The sequence below is a fragment of the Ranitomeya imitator genome, chromosome 1, assembly GCF_032444005.1.
Source record: "Ranitomeya imitator isolate aRanImi1 chromosome 1, aRanImi1.pri, whole genome shotgun sequence".
Taxonomy (NCBI): Eukaryota; Metazoa; Chordata; class Amphibia; order Anura; family Dendrobatidae; genus Ranitomeya; species Ranitomeya imitator.
This window is the reverse complement of record NC_091282.1, coordinates 805,530,674-805,550,041: the sequence shown is the minus strand read 5'-3', so window position 1 is coordinate 805,550,041 and position 19,368 is coordinate 805,530,674. Positions and strand designations below refer to the sequence as shown.

Sequence of the window (19,368 nt, the reverse complement as noted above, 5' to 3'; positions counted from 1 at the left end):
TCACCCCTTTCGATCAAAGGCTTGGAGATCCGGGCGATTCAGTTATCCCTGAGCCGGTTCCTTCACCCCCTGGTGGGTCGCCCCATCCAAATAAAGTTAGACAACGCCACGGCTGTGGCGTATATCAATTATCACGGAACTATCCGCAGCAGGACAGCAAGGCATGAGGTGGAATACATTCTCCGCTGGGTCGAGATGTCACACTCAGTCATCTCAGCAGTTCACATCCTGAGAGTGGAAAACTTGGCTCCAGACTTCCTCAGCCATCAGGTTCTTCTCGGGAGAGTGGTCACTTCATCCGGAGGTGTTCCTTCAGATTTGTCATCGCTAGGGGACTCCGGATGGGGACTTGAGTGATTCATGGCTAAACCCCAAAGTACCCGGGCTCATAGCCGACCCCCGGGACACAGGTCATTGGGGTGGATACACCTTCCGTTCATGGCGTCAGATTTGTCCTCCGTTACTTCCGAACGTCATCAGGACGATCAAGGCGGCAGAGATTCTGGTGATCCTTGTCTCTCTGGACTGGCCTCGCCGGGTGTGTTACGTGGAGTTTGCTCAGCTCATCATCAACGCCCCCTGGCGGCCACTGAATTGACCAGATTGGCTCTCCCAGGGCCCGATCTGCCACCAGGGCCCTGTGCTTGCCAGCCTGGCTGTTGGATCCTGGGTCCTAACCCGAGTGGGGTTCTCCCGGGAGGTGGTTTCCTCTGTTTCACTCTTGGAAACCTGCATCAGGGCGCATTTATCGGAGCACATTTTTTCACCACACCTGGAAAGTTTTTCGCAGGGTGCAGAGATCGCAGTCATTCTCCCCCTGCCTTCTCCGATCTGACCTTGTCTGTTTTGCTCAGTGCCGGATTGTTTCAAAGCTACAGGTGTAGACTGTAGAGGGCCTCCCGTGTGGTGCCCCCTACAGATGGCCGTTAGACATCAGGGACATCATCCTGGTCCTGGGCTTTCCGCAAGAGGCTCCGTTTGAGCTGCTGCAGGACGTCTCTCTGACTTTCCTTTCCCGGAAGGTCGTCGTCCTGGTTGCGGTAACTTCGATCAGGCAGAGATCGGAGCTAGCCTCTCTTCCGGTCGAGTTCCTTTTCTCACTTTTCACCAGTACAGGGTGGTCTCTTCCTTTTTCGTTAACGAGGACGACCGACACCAATACTGCGTTTTGAGAGGGCTCTTCACACTCTAGATCTCATGAGGGCTCTCAGTAGCTACAACTCCCGAACGGAGTTCTTCCACAAGCTGGACGCCTTATTTGTTCTTCCTGAGGGTCACAGGAAGAGACTAGCCGTGCCTAAATCCACAATAACCAGTTGGATACACTCGGCTATTCAGGAGTCTTACTGCGTCAGAGGCAAGCCTATTCCAGTGGGATTAGGGCACACTCCATTCGTTCGGTGCATGTTTCCTGGACCATTCAGCAACAGGTGTCGGTGATCAAGTCTGCACACCCTCTCAAAGCACTACAACATACACACTCAGCCTTCAGCAGATGCGAGTCAGGAAAGACTAATCTTTCAGACGGCGGTAGCGCATCTCTGGGCAGTTGGTGCGTGAGGTTGTCCTGTCAGTTCTCAACCAAGGACTGCTTTGGGACGTCCCATGGTCCTCTGTCCCTCAATGAGGTGAAGGAGAAACAGGGATTTTTGTATACTCACTGTAAAATCCCTTTTCTCAGAGCCACTCATTGGGGGACACAACATCCACCCTATTGGCCTGATGGCTGTGTTTGTCCTTTGGTTTGACATGTTGTATCCGTCTTTGATTATTTTGATCTCCTACTACCTTTGTCACTGAACTGATTCAACTGGAGCTAGTGGTAGGTGTATACTGCAGAGGAGGAGGAGTTAATTTTGTTATATTCACTTAGTGTCAGCCTCCTAGTGGCAGCAGCATACACCCATGGTCCTGTGACCCCCAATGAGTGGCTTTGAGAAAAGGATTTTACAGTGAGTACACAAAAATCCCTGTATCTACAATTGTAAAGTTGTCACCACATTAAGTGTGCTGTGTGTACAATAATTGTCAGATAAAGAAAAGGCTTTTATTGGAATTATTGGAAGTGTTTCTTTGCAGAGATGTCTGCAGCCGGCTGGATGGACGGACAGACGGGAGAGTGTATACAGTTACTTCTGGGTTTGGTATAGGTATGACACAGCTATATACAGTTAGCCATTTCACAGTAGACATTTTAGTTTTCATTATTAAAAAAACAAGATTTATAGAAAGATATAAAACATTTAAAAAATTCGGCACCATGAAATCCTCGAGTTAACGTAAACGCAGATCAGAGTTTGGCTTCCCCCTCCTTGGCCAGAGTCTGGCCGGTATGTACCAGCCATCTCTGGGGGTCGCTGGACGCGTCTCATTCCACTTTACAGATAAAAATTTGTCTTGTTTCAAAAATACAGTAGTAAAAACTGAGGTAAAAAAACACTTTATACTTAGATTTTTGGTTTGATTTCCATAAAAAAAAAAGTTGCCACAAATGGAGCTTTTTTTTCTTCCACTTCTTTGGTTTTGGCTGTTGAAGATCCTCATCAGTGGCTGGTTTTAGTCCTTGTCTTGGGTTCTCACTTCCTTCCTGCAATAATAAACAGATGCAGAACTATTACAGAGTGGCCCTGATGGTTTTTCAGAATCAGTAGTGTCGGCCTCTGTGCCAACTTGGCCAGTGTAATTGTAGCGGTAGATGGCGGCTCTATGTGCCGCACTCCAAAGGTCATCACCTCCCTTACATGTGATCCATCACAACTGAAGCAAATAAGTGATCCTGATGGCTACAGTTTTATAGTAATAACATTAAGGCGATGCTGAGAAATTGTCCTGACCCCTTAAAATAAATAGGAAGTTTTAACTATAATAGTAGCATTGCTGTAAAATGCCCAAACCTTGTCCTGATACTCCACAAACTCTGCAAGTACTCTGCAATTGTGGTTTGGGGGTTCCGGATCCTCAGTGTTGATGTAATGGTGTATTAGGAGTTTGTTTGATCAAGAATTGTGTTTATGAACGTGTGAGATGATCACTTTTTTTGCTACAATGTGAGTGACTGACAGAACTAAATATCATCAATGTTGTGGGAGCTGTTTCTTTACCTGTAACCAAGACATTGCTTCCACCCAAATATTAATTCTGCCCCTTTCAGGCCATTTAAAAAAAAAAAAATGTAATTTAAAAGCAATACCTCTTCAAGCTATGAGTAAGGATGACTGCACAGCACCATTGTCTGGTCAACATATTCAATAATCTTACATTGTGAACTCACCAGAAGGGCAATATGGGTAGATGGCTGTGATGCCGTACAGATGCGATCGCTGCTCCGGTAGATACTCCTCTCCGATCTGACCGTTGTCCTTATTTATAGATATGACGCCGTCCCTGCAAATTACAGATTTACAACTCTTCTCATCTTTGTCTGGAATTAGTGAGGGTCTCATTACTTTTTGGTCATTTTTACATATGAGACGGCAATCTGCTTAAGTAACCTGTCTAGACCTCCCCAGATTTGGTTTGGTAGTGATCCCACTTTGTCCTATCAGCATTAAAAAAAAAAAAAAAAAAGCCAAACTTGACATCAAGCCAAGTTGATGAACGCTTGAGCCTGCAGGCCCAGCAATCTGGAGAAGAGTTCAAGTGAGGACCTTTAATTTTCCCTGGACAAATTGCTCACAATGCCACTTTTGCTGAGCAGGCAGACACAGGAACAACTAGTTACTAAGCTGTTACCCACTACTCCTCCAACACTACAGGAGAAAAATAAATAATTGTTCAATGTTACAGCAGGTATGTGGTAGTGTCGGATGATCTCTCACAATGAACAGCTCTGCCCCCATGTTATACAGATCTCACAAGACGGGAAGTGAGTCAAACAGTAAGCACCTGTACACACCTGATTTCTAAGAGTAGTGCAACTTTAAATGGCAGATCTATATTTTTTGTAATCATATATAACTCTTTTATGATAGTTTGCATGCTCTAAAATGTGAATTACAGCAAAACAGAACTGCTCTAGAAAATATTTTTCTAAAACAAAGTTGCACGCTGTATCGCTATAACGTGTTGTTAATTCTGCCCCATGACAGACACCCGCTCACCGTCTCCAGTCTGTGTGATAGAACTGATTGGCGTAGGCCACGATGCTGAAGGGATAGTTGAGGTTACTCTGTATCACTCGTCTTCCGCTGCCATTTGACAATATGCACTCGAGCTTTTTAGTTCCTGTGTTTAAGAAGAAGTTGTCAGGCGCGTAAGCTTGAAAAAGTTAGATTGCAAATATTGGGCAGGGGCTGCTGTCTGAGGACTACTCTCTGCTTTCTGGGTTTAGTTTTGAACATGTAATTGTAATTGCAAATTGAGATGAAAAAACAAATAGGGGATCCACCAGCTGTGGAAAAAAAAAGTTTTTGGGGAGTGTGAAATGTCACTTCAAAAGGTGAGTATTTGGTTTAAATTATGAACACATACAGTACAGACCAAAAGTTTGGACACACCTTCTCATTTAAAGATTTTTCTGTATTTTCATGACTAGGAAAATTGTACATTCACACTGAAGGCATCAAAACTATGAATTAACACATGTGGAATTATATACTCAACAAAAAAGTGTGAAACAACGGAAATTATGTCTAAAGGTACCGTCACACTAAGCGACGCTGCAGCGATACCGACAACGATGTGGATCGCTGCAGAGCTGTCACACAGACAGCTCTCCAGCGACCAACGATTCTGAAGTCCCCGGGTAACCAGGGTAAACATCGGGTTACTAAGCGCAGGGCCGCGCTTAGTAACCCGATGTTTACCCTGGTTACCGTTGTAAATGTAAAAAAACAAACACTACATACCTACATTCCCGGTGTCTGGTCAGGTCCCTCGCCTTCAGCTTCCAGCACTGATTGAGCGCCGGCCGTAAAGTACAGTGGTGACGTCACCGCTGTGCTTTGCTTTACGGCTCGCCGGCGCTCACAAGTCAGTGCGGGAAGCTGAAGGCGAGGGACATGACCAGACACCGGGAATGTAAGTATGTACTGTTTGTTTTTTTACATTTACAACGGTAACCAGGGTAAACATCGGGTTACTAAGTGCGGCCCTGCGCTTAGTAACCCGATGTTTACCCTGGTTACCAGTGACAAAATAAAGTGCTGAACATTCCCCAGCGACCAACGATCTCCCAGCAGGGGCCTGATCTTTGGTCGCTGTCACACAGAACGATTTAGTTAACGATATCGTTGCTACGTCACAAAAAGCAACGATATCGTTCAGTGTGACGGTACCTTTATATTATAGGTTCATCAAAGTAGCCACGTTTTGCTTTGATGACTGCTTTGCACACTCTTGGTATTCTCTTGATGAGCTTCAAGAGGTGGTCACCGGGAATGGTGTTCCAACAATCTTGAAGGAGTTCCCAGAGATGCTGAGCACTTGTTGGCCCTTTTGCCTTCACTTTGCGGTCCAGCTCACCCCAAACCATCTCAATTGGGTTCAGGTCTGGTGAGTGTGGAGGCCAGGTCATCTGGCGTCGCACCCCATCACTCTGCTTCTTGGTCAAATAGCCCTTACACAGCCTGGAGGTGTGTTTGGGGTCATTGTCCTGTTGAAAAATAAATGATGGTCTAACTAAACGCAAACCGGATGGAATAGCATGCCGCTGCAAGATCTGTTGTGAATTCCGCTCTTGGGCTCCCTCCGGTGGTTGTAAGTGGTACTTTTGTGAGTTCTGCTCTTGGGCTCCCTCTTGTGGATTCAAGTGGTATGGCTGCTCCTTGGAGTTAGCTGTCATCAGCTGCCTCCACTTATCGTCTCTTCTGCTCGGCTATTTAGGTCTGGCTCTTTCTTCAGCCAGTGCCACTTGTCAATGGTTCCTGGTTGGATTCACATCTCTTTGGAGTTCCCTGTTATCCTGACCAGTTCAGCTAAGCTAAGTTTTTGCTTGCCCTTTTCTGTCCATAGATTGTGGACTTATACATTCTGTGCTTTCTATGTTTGTCCAGCTTATCAGTGTGAATTTATTCTGTCTTGCTGGAAGCTCTGGGAGGCAGATTTGCCCTCCACACCTTTAGTCAGGTGTGGAGATTTTTTGTAAACTCTGCGTGGATTTTTGTAGTGTTTTATACTGACCGCACAGTATTCCATCCTGTCCTATCTATTTAGCTAGACTGGCCTCCTGTGCTCATTCTGGTTTCATTCTGTGTATGTCTTTTCCCTCTCCACTCAGTCATTATTTGTGGGGGGCTAATCTATCCTTTGGGGATTTTCTCTGAGGCAAGATAGTTTTCCTGATTCTTTCTTTAGGGGTAGTTAGCTCTTAGGCTGTGACGAGATGCCTAGGGAGAGTTAGGAGCATTCCACGGCTACTTCTAGTGTTGTGTTGAGCTTAGGGACTGCGGTCAGTACAGTTACCACTTCCTTCAGAGCTCATTCCTTGTTGCTCCTAAAGCACCGCATCATAACAAAGATCCTGTGGTAGCCATGCTGGTTCAGTATGCCTTCAATTTTGAATAAATCCCCAACAGTGTCACCAGCAAAGCACCATCACACTTCTTCTTCCATGTTTCACGGTGGGAACCAGGCATGTAGAGTCCATCCGTTCACCTTTTCGCACAAAGATCTCAAATTTGGACTCATCAGACCACAGCACAGATTTCCACTGGTCTAATGTCCATTCCTTGTGTTCTTTAGCCCAAACAAGTCTCTTCTGCTTGTTGCCTGTCCTTAGCAGTGGTTTCCTAGCAGCTATTTTACCATGAAGGCCTGCTGCACAAAGTCTGCTCTTAACAGTTGTTGTAGAGATGTGTTTGCTGCTAGAACTCTGTGTGGTATTGACCTGGTCTTTAATCTGAGCTGCTGTTAACCTGCGATTTCTGAGGCTGGTGATTCGGATAAACTTATCCTCAGAAGCAGAGGTGACTCTTGGTCTTCCTTTCCTGGGGCGGGTCTCATGTGAGCCAGTTTCTTTGTAGCGCTTGATGGTTTTTGCCACTGCACTTGGGGACACTTTCAAAGTTTTCCCAATTTTTCAGACTGACTGACCTTCATTTCTTAAAGTAATGATGGCCACTCGTTTTACTTTACTTAGCTGCTTTTTTCATGTAGGACTATCAGCTGTGTATCCACCAGACTGCTGCTTAACACAACTGATGGTCCCAACACCATTTATAAGGCAAGAAATCCCACTTATTAAACCTGACAGGGCACACCTGTGAAGTGAAAACCATTCCCGTGACTACCTCTTGAAGCTCATGAAGAGAATGTCAGAGTGTGCAAAGCAGTCATCAAAGCAAAAGGTGGCTACTTTGAAGAACCTAGAATATAAGACATAATTTCAGTTCAAAACAAGAAGAGAATGTCCAGCTTCACTGAATCCGTAAAAAAGAGTTTAATTTATTCACAAACTTTAAGCATAGAGGATACAGACTTCAGCACGAACCATATGGGTAAGAATCTCAACGCGTTTCTGGAGACTAAGCTCCCTTAATCATGACATTTCCAATTTCAGTTGTTTTACACTTTTTTGTTAAGTATATAATTCCGCATGTGTTATTTCATAGTTTTGATGCTTTCAGTATGAATGTACAATTTTCCTATTCATGAAAATACAGAAAAATCTTTAAATGAGGTGTGTCCAAACTTTTGGTCTGTACTGTACACAGAACGTTTGTACATTGTCGATACATACCAATTACACATTTCTAAACATTATATAATTTGGTACTAAATAAATGTAGATGTTAGTATGTAGAGAATAAAGTGATTTTAACTCATTCTCCCACACTATCACAACATTGGATGCCTTTTTGCTTATCACAACAAGACAACAAGGAGCCCTTATGGTGGGGCAGGAATCGGTCACGGTCTGTCAGTAGAAGCCGACATTGACTGACTGCAAACCGTCAAGACACCACACACTTGTGATTCCTGGCAGGAGCGGCAGTTAGAATAGGTGAGAATACAGACATCTGCCATTTACCTACTTCTAGCAGATCAGATGGGGACTGTTGTGCTTGGCTATTCGCAAGTATGCAATGCCTGGCAACACAATGCTCAGTCCCATGTGCTCTCATGACAACTAGATGTAAATGGCACATAAATGTCCACTCTCAGCCATCGTATTTAAGAAGCCAAACTGCGCAGGCTGGTGGAGTTAAAGGGGTAATCCCATCTGCAAGATCCTATCCCAATAACAATATAAATTAATGTTCACAATAGGCCTTGATGAACTCTTTTACAGGTGCAGTGAGAATTTTGGCCCCGTCATTTCCAAACGTGCCTTTCATTTATTACTGAATGTCCATTTACATTTTTACAAGTAGGTAATTGAAGTAAAAGTAGACAAAAAATGGACAAACTAGAATGTAAATTTGAACCTCTAGCCTTCCCGACAATTAATTCCTCTCTGATTGATGCTTACAGCTGGTGTCATTTGGCATTAACTACAACTGAACCCTTAGCTCCAAATATAATTAAAGGGAACCTGTCACCCCCAAAATCGAAGGTGAGCTAAGCCCACAGGCATCAGAGGCTTATCTACAGCATTCTGTAAAGCTGTAGATAAGCCCCCAATGTATCCTGAAAGATGAGAAAAAGAGGTTAGATTATACTCACCCAGGGGCGGTCCCGCTGCGCTCGAGTCCGATGGGTGTCGCGGTCCGGGGCCTTCTATCTTATTACGATGACGTCCTCTTCTTGTCTTCACGCTGCGGCTCTGGTACAGGCGTACTTTGCCCTGTTGAGGGCAGAGCAAAGTACTGCAGGCGCCAGGAAATGTCAGAGAGGCCCGGTACCTGCACACTGCAGTACTTTGCCCTCAACAGGGCAGACAAAGTACGCCTGCACTGGAGCCGCAGCGTGAAGTCAAGAAGAGGACATCATCCTATGAAGATGGGAGGCCCCAGACCGGAGCGCGACGCCCATCGGATCAGACCGCCCACCCGCCCAGGTGAGTATAATCAAACCTCTTTTTCTCCTCTTTCAGGATGCATCTGGGGCTTATCTACAGCATTACAGAATTCTGTAAATAAGCCCCTGATGCCGGTGGGCTTAGCTCACCTTCGATTTTGGGGGTGACAGGTTCCCTTTAATTAATCACTTCAAAACTCTATAGGTTCATAAAAAAAAAATAGAAAAGTGAACATTTTAGATACAACTTTGTGGAATCTGTTATCCAAGGATGTTTCTCCACAAAATTATCAAACTGTAGAATTGGTACAAGTTTGAGAAACGTTAATGTGCTTTGCCATGTAACATAGTTTTTAAGGTTGAAGGAAGACTAAGTCCATCTATGTACTCCAGCATTCTATTTTCATAACCAAAAAAAACACCTGCCCATAAAATAAATGGAATTTTGCAAATAAATGTCATGTGGTAAAAAGTAGATGTACTTGGCATGACATAAGATTGGCTCTGCCATTAATCCCCATTTTTCCATTCAAGGGGTGAAGCATCGGAGTACCAGTGAATAGATACAAACACCTTCTATCCACACTAACCCTTTAGTGAACGTATCAAGATGTCACATTTCTTTAAACTAAAACCTCACAAGCCTTTTACCCATCAAATATGCAAAACATTTGTACCTGCGTCTGCCCAACAAATCTGCTTGGAGAAGGGGTCAAACGTCAGTCCGTTGGGTAATCCGATGTTATCATTGACCAGAATCCTTCTGTTTGAGCCATCAATATAAGAGGTTTCGATCTTGGGGGCCTCTCGATTCCAGTCCGTCCAGTAAAGGTTCCTGTAGGGAGCGTCAACAAATGAAGCCAGAATTTTCAATTGCGCGATTTGCCATAAACAAGACGCGACGCTGATGGCGGTTCCTAGTGTTGTGCAGTTCACAATGAGAGTCAACCTGCTTACCCTCGCACAACGTCTATGGTGATGGCACGAGGATTCACCAAGTTTGTGTCAAAAAGTGTATTCCTGTTGGAACCATCCAGCCGTGAGCTCTCGATTTTATCTGTGCTGCTGTCCGTCCAGAATAAAGTTCTCCGCAGGTAGTCAATGGCCAGACCCTCAGGACTCATCAGATCTAACAGGAGAGAAAAAAAGACTAATGCAATGGACAAGTGACATCTCCTCGGCTAGATGACTCCATCCAGCTCCAGCTGGGTTCGCCCTACTGATGGGGACAAGTGGATGTCATCATCAGGGCCGCCATCAGGGCATGACTGCCATGACTGGCGTATGGGGCCCGGTGGGCAGAGGGGGCCCGCATCGGGCCCCGTCTCATCTGCTCACCGGGCCCCCCCTGCAGGCGCTGCGGCTCACTATTGACGTGCGGGCCCGTGCCCGCACGTCAATAGTTAACAGTCGCCGCCAGCCAGTCGGAGGCTGGCAGCTGACTTGAACGGCGGCAGTGCGCAGTCGCACCTCGCCGGCGTCTGACGTCATCGTCAGCCGCCGGCGAGTGCGTCCTTCACCTGCGTGGAGGAGCTTCGCCCGCCGCGGGAGCATGGCAAGGTAAGAAGTTTTTTTTTTTTTTGGTAGCGGCGATCCAGAGGAGGGGGCCCGGGGCAGAGGAGATGCTGGACACAGACAGGGGCAGAGGAGATGCTGGACACAGACAGGGGCAGTCGGCAGAGGAGATGCTGGACACAGACAGGGGCAGAGGAGATGATGGACACACAGGGGCAGAGGAGATGCTGAACACAGGGGCAGAGGAGATGCTGGACACAGACAGGGGCAGAGGAGATGCTGGACACAGACAGGGGCAGAGGAGATGCTGGACACAGACAGGGGCAGAGGAGATGCTGGACACAGACAGGGGCAGAGGAGATGCTGGACACAGACAGGGGCAGAGGAGATGCTGGACACACAGGGGCAGAGGAGATGCTGGACACAGGGGCAGAGGAGATGCTGGACACAGACAGGGGCAGAGGAGATGCTGGACACAGACAGGGGCAGAGGAGATGCTGGACACAGACAGGGGCAGAGGAGATGCTGGACACAGGGGCAGAGGAGATGCTGGACACAGACAGGGGCAGAGGAGATGCTGGACACAGACAGGGGCAGAGGAGATGCTGGACACAGGGGCAGAGGAGATGCTGGACACAGACAGGGGCAGAGGAGATGCTGGACACGGGCAGAGGAGATGCTGGACACAGACAGGGGCAGAGGAGATGCTGGACACAGACAGGGGCAGAGGAGATGCTGGACACAGACAGGGGCAGAGGAGATGCTGGACACAGGGGCAGAGGAGATGCTGGACACAGACAGGGGCAGTGGAGATGCTGGACACAGGGGCAGAGGAGATGCTGGACACAGGGGCAGAGGAGATGCTGGACACAGGGGCAGAGGAGATGCTGGACACAGGGGCAGAATGGAGATACGGGGTATGATGAAAGACATGGGGGCATGACTGGAGACAGATCTTGCAGGATCATGGGGCAGGATTGATATGATGGAGACAAATGGGTCAGGATGGGGAGATCATATGGGGCAGAATGGATACTCATGAGGGCAGGATGGGAGAACATATGGCTGACGCCAGGAATGAGACACACGGTGGCCAGGATGGGGAATATTATTACCATAGGGACTAATTTAGGGATATTATTACTGCAGTGATGTATTTATTTTATTTTTTGAGGATACTGTTTTAAATGAGGGGGCGATCCTGTTACTGTGTAGAGTGATACTATGTCGCCTCTTTTTCTTCATGTGGTGTAATGTAGAAGTTGGGAAAATTAATTAATGTATTCTACAAGCAGAGCTCGAGATAACTGTGTTATTTGCTGCAGAAACGAGTCCTGGCTGGATGAAATGATGGCGGTCTGTGCTGGATGAAAGATGAAGGACTTCAACCTAGAGACGTCACTGGTAAGTCAGTGTGTTACCTATACACTGACACTATACACTGTATACAGAGCTCCTGTGTATAATTTCACTAGTGATCACTGTATTATCTGTACACAAACACTGCATACTAAGTACAGATCTCCTGTGTATAATGGCACTTATGGTGATAGTATGGTGCTTTTTTTTTATTACTGATCAGAATTGTAGTATTCAGTCACTATGTGGTGGTAATATGTGGTCTGGTCATGGTGTTGTGGTATTTGTTCTTTGTATGTGATATTATTGGTCATTTAAAAAATTGAAAAATAAATATAAATATACCTAAATTGTATTGCATATTTTAACAAATATTTAATAGGTTACAGTAGAGTAGGGCCCGGCCAAAAGTGTCTACTGTGTTATGGTGGCAGCATAAAAAATCTTTTGGCCAAAACAAAAGCTGCCGGCTATATGTGTGATCTGGTGATGGGAACTGTTAATGTGTGATAGGTGAGAAGTGGAGTTTTTCCAAGAGAGAGCGGTGGGACTGTGGACAGCTCGAGGGGTGGAGCCTGGAGGCGGGGCTGGGGTGGAGCCTGGGCGGAGTCTCAAGGGGGCCCCGAAAATTTTGCCAGTATGGGGCCCCGAAATTTCTAGTGGCAGCCCTGGTCATCATTTCACTGGGTGGATGGACAATCGGCGATTGATGCTCTGGAGAGTTCAGAGCTTTAACTTTGAGAAGATTGCTAGAACAAATGCAAGTGTGAAGGTTTTTGTACACGGTCTCTGAAATTCAAAAGTGTAGCACAGTATTTGTCCTTTTGACCACTCAACATCTATCTAGTGAAGTTATGATGCTGCTCACATCTTAGTCCAGTAAAAACTGGTATACAAAAATGGAGGGAGGATCAGTTTGGCAAAAAGAAAGAAGAAAAGCCCATACGACAAAACTACTGGCGCTAACAGCAGACACAGCTGACCCAACATCAATTGATAGAAAGTGGTCTGAGTTTTTTGTTTTCCATACGTGAAAATGTTTAGTTGGTCGGAAACAGTCACTCATTTTTGGTCTCAATTGAGTGAATATATGTACTATGCTTTTTATGCCATTCCGCAATAGTTAGACGGGCGTCATGTAGGTGCATTGATGGCACTGCTCACCTGTACTGATGAGGACTTCAGGCTCTGCCCCCGGCTCTAAGCTCGCCCGGCTAATCGTGCGTCCAGCCACGTCTGTCCAGTAGACCTTCTTCTCCTGACAGTCGTAATCGATCCCCACCACTATCGAGCCCTGCAGTTGGGGAAGATGGATGGGTTAAGAAACACTGGGCTCAAATGTCCAAAAAGAGAGGCAAGTAAACTGCACTTCCAGCAGATTTTCAGATGAGATAATTTTGCTGACAGGAGCATATAACTCAATGCGCCAAAGCTTTATGATCACTTGGAGTTTGACCTCTGGGACCTGAATTTATTCTTAGGCTAAAGAAACCGCAGTGCTTGTTTTAATGCGGCGCTCTTTTCACTATTTTTCCCTGCTCATGGCCCCCACAATAGCACACTGCGCTCGTTTCCACAAATCAGATCTACTACCATGAATCTAAACTGTGAGACACCATTAATCCTGAAGCTTGTACAGACGGAGCAGAGCTGAAACTGCATTTATTCCTTCCTTGCTTGGACAGATTCAGCTCCGCTACATAAGGGAGCGGGAAAAGTCCAATAAAGTCAACAGATTTGGATGGCAAAGTTTTGGCGAGTTTCTGGTTAGTGGAAGGAAGGAAGGTAAAACTAGGACGAGGTCTTGTCCTTTTAGAAAGCCACAGACTGATAATGTTTGGTCCCGGGACTAATCTTTATATATACACATGTGGAAGAAGCCCCACATTTAGTGATGAGCGAATATACTCGGTACTCGAGATTTCCCGAGCACGCTCGGGTGTCCTCCGAGTATTTGTAAGTACTCAGAGATTTAGTTTTCAGTGCCTCAGCTGAATGATTTACATATGTTAGCCAGCATAAGTACATGTGGGGATTCCCTAGCAACCAGGCAACCCCCACATATACTCCTGCTGGCTAACAGATGTAAATCATTCAGCTGCGGCACTGAAAACTGAGGCTATGTGCACACGTAGAATGGTCCACTGCGGATTTTTCCGCAGCGGATATGATAAATCTGCAGGGCAAAAATGCTGCGTTTTTGCTGCAGATTTATAGCAGATTTACCGTGGTTTTTCTGCGGTTTTACAACTGCGTTTTTCTATTGGAGCAGCTGTAAAACCGCTGCGGAATCTGCAGAAAGTGACATGCTGCGGAATGTGAAACCGCTGCTTTTCCGTGCGTTTTTTTCCGCATGTGCACAGCGTTTTTTGTTTCCCATAGGTTTACATTGTAATGTAAACTCATGGGAAACTGCTGCGGACCCGCAGATGCGGAAACGCTGCGGATCCGCAGCAAAATCCGCAGCGTGTGCACATACCCTAAATCTCGGAGTACTTACAAATACTCAGAGGACACCCGAGCATGCTCGGGAAATCTCGAGTACCAAGTATATTCGCTCATCACTACCCACATTATATTCCTGTGTGCCCAAACCTCCCATGAAACACACTAAGCCTAGAAATGCAGAAATATGGACACAAGTGACATATCGGCACTCCCAAATCTGGAAATTTAGAACAATGCTTCAGCCTGGTGTGGATGACCTTCCTCGTCAGAGAAAGGATGTCCATGGAAGTGACCCAGAACAGGGTTTGGAGCAGAATGACAACAGAGGAGCTAAATCCCCAGGCCTCCAGTAACCGAGACCATGGAGGTCATTTTCCAAAGCAGAAATGTGGCCTGAATCCTGTACAGCTGACAGCCAGCTGTGCTCCACAGACCATCGCCCTCTCGGGGGGCTGAGCGGGCGGACTTGGCCGACGCTCACTGCATCCTCCACATGGCCGGGATCTGGTTTCTGGTGGGAATGGAGGATTTGGGGCAGTAATGAACACTGTAGCAGCAGTGGAGGCAGGAAATGACATGTCTGCTGCAGAGATAATTAAACAGTTTAACCCAGTGACAGAAGTCGGAGGCGGATACTTTATGGATGAGGTGCGGCAGTTTACATGGTACAAGTAGAGGTTTTTGGGCAGACATCGAATATCAACTGTGAACTCTACAACCCCAGCACGTGGACTCGCTACAATCTAACCGCTAAGACCTTGGTTTTGGGGTTTGTTCTCCCTGCGCTCTGCCTTGGTGCCTCAATGACTTTAGATCTGTGGGGACTTGGTGCCTGCAGCTGTTTAATCAGACCTAACGACATCAACAGGGAAGCAGAGGCGTAGGCAGGGGAACACTGGAGGAGGGGTAAAACAGTCAAAGATTTGGTATCCAGCTGTATGTTAGTTTCCTCTGAAAAACACATGGAAACCTCAGACCTTGTGCAAAAGCTGACAGGACAGAGCCAGACTCTGAGATTCTACGTTTGGCCTTCATATGTCAAACCCAGGACACAACTTGGAGCAAAAACCCCGTATCCATTTTGTGTAACAAGCTGACGCGAGAATCCCTGAATCCGCCTCCATCCTCTCGGACATTATGATCCGATTGCAGATGATATGCATTTTGTGCATGAGTCCATGTAAAGTCCACATCTTTACTGTTTTGGGAGGACATGAAAATAGAATCATAGAATTGCCCAAACCAAACTGAATGTGAGCTACAAACTTAACTTTTTGCTGAACTGTATATGAATTGCAGCAGACTCTCAATGCATTCCCCGCACTTCATGCAGCGAATTGTACACACACTGGGTACTAATCAGAGATCTTCAGAGCTAGTTCTAAGTTTTCTCCATTTCTCCTCACTAAAGCATAGTGCGGCACAGGGCGATTGGTTACCAGTTACTCACATGTAGCGACAGTAGTGTCCTCGCTTTCTCTTTACGAAACTTGACGCCGTCCAGGGGTAAGTACCCGATCTGCTGCCCCTGCGCATACAGGAGATAAGTGCCTGAAGTGGCCACCGCTACGTCAGGCCGAGGGGTGGGCCGCGTAGTTGGCGGGGCAATGCTTGGCAAACCTGCAGAATGTGAAGAGATCAGTTACATCACAGCCCAAAATAATCGAGGGCCAAGGCCAGAAATGACATTATTATAGATTGGAGACTTACAAGCTGGAGTCATTCCCGGCTGAGTCCTGGTGCCCTCGATCTCTCGGCCATCTTTATCCACGCACCAGCAGTAGCCGCTGTTCCCGTGGCACTGCAGAGGAGTAAAGGCTCCGTAGGCATCGCACTGGGGTATGTAATGCTCTGCAGCAGGGCTTCCGCTGTAGTGATCCAGGAGGTTCTGCTTCCATCTTTCGCACATGGTCTGGGGTCTCTGAGTGGGTTCTGGTAAAGGGGTCACCAAGCAGAAAAGGACACAACTGGTCAGATCCCATCATAGCGAGGTAGTCCGAGAACAGTTTTGTGCCCAGTCCAACGTATTATATGGCGAGGGCCAAAAATGCACAACCTTTACATAAAACACTCCAAATACCCGTTCCATGTTTGGAAAAAACCCAAGTCTTATGTCACATGTTAGATGTAGATGTGAAATGCGTCAGTTTCCAGGCTCTGTTAGCAGCCAATACCAGTGTACAGACTGAGTCTGGATCTCACTAGGAACAGTAGAAATCCACATGTAGAGCGCCCAATCTTATAATTTATCTATGTGGCTTTCAAGGTGATTGAGTTAATTGACATTTTTGCTTAGCGACAATTTGCAAAATCCACTCTGTCAATCGCATGTTAACATAAAAAGAGCAAAAGACACCTGGCTAATTCTTCACTCACCCGGCACGCCACACTTTGGCTGGCCTCGGCCTGGTCCTGTTCTTGTACCTTCTATTTCTTCACCATTTTTGGTAACGCACCAACAGTGGCCCGTGCTCCCATGGCACTGCAGAGGGGCATAATTCCCTTCAGAGTCGCACTCTGGGATAAAAAGACCTGGACGAGGGCCTCTAGGATGAGCGGGTCCAAGGAGGGAGTGACGTTTCTCCAGACAAGAAGTAGGAGGTCTGTAATCTGTACAAGGAGAGAGCACAACTTAAAGGGGTACTTGGCTCTGCAGTTCTCAGCTGTCCCCTACCTAGGGTTATGTGTAGAACTCTTCAGAACACCAGAAAGTTGTCCTTAATTAGACCAGGGATCAAGATGGAGCAGCAGGGCACACAAGTGGCCAGCTGCTATCTTTAATTCTTGGATTCTGCTACCTTCACTCTTCAGTGTCCAACACTGCCTTTCTAAACCTCAAGGAGTGGGAAATACATCACTGAGGAAAATGTTATCGCACCTACTGCTCTGAGGATACATAGACTGAATGGTGGAGCAGGCTGGCCTCCTCCATCATTATTGGCAACAGTATCTTGAGAACACAAATACTATGGTAATGGAGAAAGGATGTGGGGAAATCAACATATTGTTTGACACCAGCCTCCCCCAACTCACAAACTGTTTCCAGCCCATAACTGTCCACAGGCCCCATGGAACAGTCAAACGGCTGGGATGTCGCCTTGGCTCCAGTTTACCCAGGTCTGCTATAACCTATTAGGCTCACATTTTTGTAAAGTTGTCTCAAATTGACATCCAGGAAAGTTTTTAGTACACAGCATTACGTGGAGTGGGGAAGACCCCCGAACTGATGACCTAATGCTATTTACCCTACCAGACACGAATGGATCTGAAAGATCAATCCCACTACGTAGACCAATCCTTACGTCAGTTTAATGAACCGCTACTGACAAGAGATGGGCGGATCACTGGATGTTCGGGTCTGGCCGAATAGTTAAAAAAAAAAAGTTTGTGCATGACAGCGCGGAAAACACTACTTCTGATCAGCTGTAAAATCATTACCGCCGGTCAGTCGTGGTTACCAAGCTATCAAATTACAGCGTGAGCGTGCAGCTGTGATCGGAAGTACAGGGTGTCCTTAAAGTCATGGTGCACTTTTGACCAGTCACTGGAAAGCAACAAAAAAAATGATAGAAATGTAAAATCTTCTCCAAATAAAAGAAAAACTCTTCCAGTTTCATACCTATTCAGTGCAGTTCGATGTGGGCTCCATTTGTTGCCCTTCACACATCCAACCGATAGTGAGGTTCTTGCCACACATGGGTAAGTCTGTCTGGTGTAACAGAGTCACTAACGTCTGTGATTCTCTGTTTTAAGTGATTAATGTTATTGATACGTTTAATGTACACATGTTGCCTCACATAACCCCAAAAGTAAAAGTCTAAATGCGTCAGATCTGGGGATAGTGGTGGCCATGGCTTGACAGAACCCCTACCTATCCACCGCCGGGGGGATGTTCGATCCAGAAACTCACGAACAATGGCGGCATAGTGTGGAGGAGCGCCGTTCTGTTGAAAGATAACACCTTCTGGAAATTGTGGCACTACATACAATTCCAAGATACATGTTTGCTGTCACAGACCGCTCCACGAAAAAAAAAAATGGGCCTATCACGGGCTTTCTCCACCAAACTGCCAGTTTCCTTCAACTGCTTATCCCTATTCCTATGTGGTGGCGCTTCGTTATAAACGCGCCGATATTCATGTAGCACTTTCCTCTGTACTGTCCACATCTCGACTCGCATGGAAAACCACACAGCTGGCATAAGCATGTGGTTGCACGATGTCACAGACCTGTCAGTGTATTAACCAGAGTTCAGTATATCAGGGGTTAATCTGACTGGGGGCTCAGCAACAGCTTAAATGAGTTTGTGTTGTTTGATTGGTTCTTGTTATCTCTCCTCATGAACAGGTCTCATATGATTGGGCCAGAGAAAGGGCGCCAAAATGACAACTATAAATAGATCTTGTGACTGGTCAAAAGTACACCATGACTTTACGGACACATTGTATAAAGTTCACCTCCGGTCACTGGTGTCAGGTGATGAGACTGATTGGAGAGGTGTCAATGGATAGATGTCTTACAATCTGTGAGCTTGATGTCACCGGACAATAGAAAGGTGACATCAACCCCACAAATATTAACCCCACTTGCCACCGCTACAGGGCAAGTGGGAAGAATGGGCAAAGCCCCAGAACTGGCGCATCTAATAAATGCGCCTTTTCTGGGGTGGCTGTGGGCTGTTATTTTTAGGCTAGGGGGCAATATCCATGGCCAACTTACCAGCCTGAGAATAACAGCCCCCAGCTGTCAGCTTTAGCAAGGCTGGTTGTCAACAATGTCATTTTTTAAATTATTTATTTAAAAATACAGCGTGGGGACCCCTCTATTCTTGAAGGTTGCAGCCCCCAGCTGTCAGTTTTGCCTGGCTGGTTATGAAAAGTACAGGGGAACCCACACTGTATATTTTTTTTTTTGTAGTGAGAGAAGGCGGCGGCTGCGATCTCATTAAATGTTATTAGCGGCAGCAGTAGTCCTATCAGCCGACACCAGTAACCGGAGGTAAACTTTATACCTCTGATCACAGCTGCAGGCTCACGCTGACATTTGACAGTGTGGGAACTGCGGCTGTCTGGCCGGTGATGATGATTTTACCGCCGTTCAGAAGCAGTGTTTGCCATACTGTCATGCATATGACAGCGCAACAAACAC

The 19,368-nt window shown here is 46.4% G+C and overlaps 1 protein-coding gene across 1 annotated transcript in view; it reads right to left on the bottom strand.

Annotated features, from left to right (window-relative positions):
* Nucleotides 1-2,025: 2,025 nt before the first annotated feature.
* The window catches only part of NID2 (nidogen 2), a 76,222-nt gene continuing 58,879 nt past the window's right edge, over nt 2,026-19,368 (bottom strand). The window contains exons 13-21 of the mRNA XM_069738851.1: nt 16,597-16,830; nt 15,931-16,152; nt 15,671-15,840; nt 12,937-13,066; nt 9,856-10,027; nt 9,576-9,733; nt 4,101-4,224; nt 3,272-3,384; nt 2,026-2,587 (exon numbers count right to left, since the gene is read on the bottom strand). Of these exons, the coding sequence (XP_069594952.1) occupies nt 2,577-2,587; nt 3,272-3,384; nt 4,101-4,224; nt 9,576-9,733; nt 9,856-10,027; nt 12,937-13,066; nt 15,671-15,840; nt 15,931-16,152; nt 16,597-16,830 (1,334 nt within the window). The 3' untranslated portion in view covers nt 2,026-2,576. The remainder of the gene's footprint in view (nt 2,588-3,271; nt 3,385-4,100; nt 4,225-9,575; nt 9,734-9,855; nt 10,028-12,936; nt 13,067-15,670; nt 15,841-15,930; nt 16,153-16,596; nt 16,831-19,368) is intronic.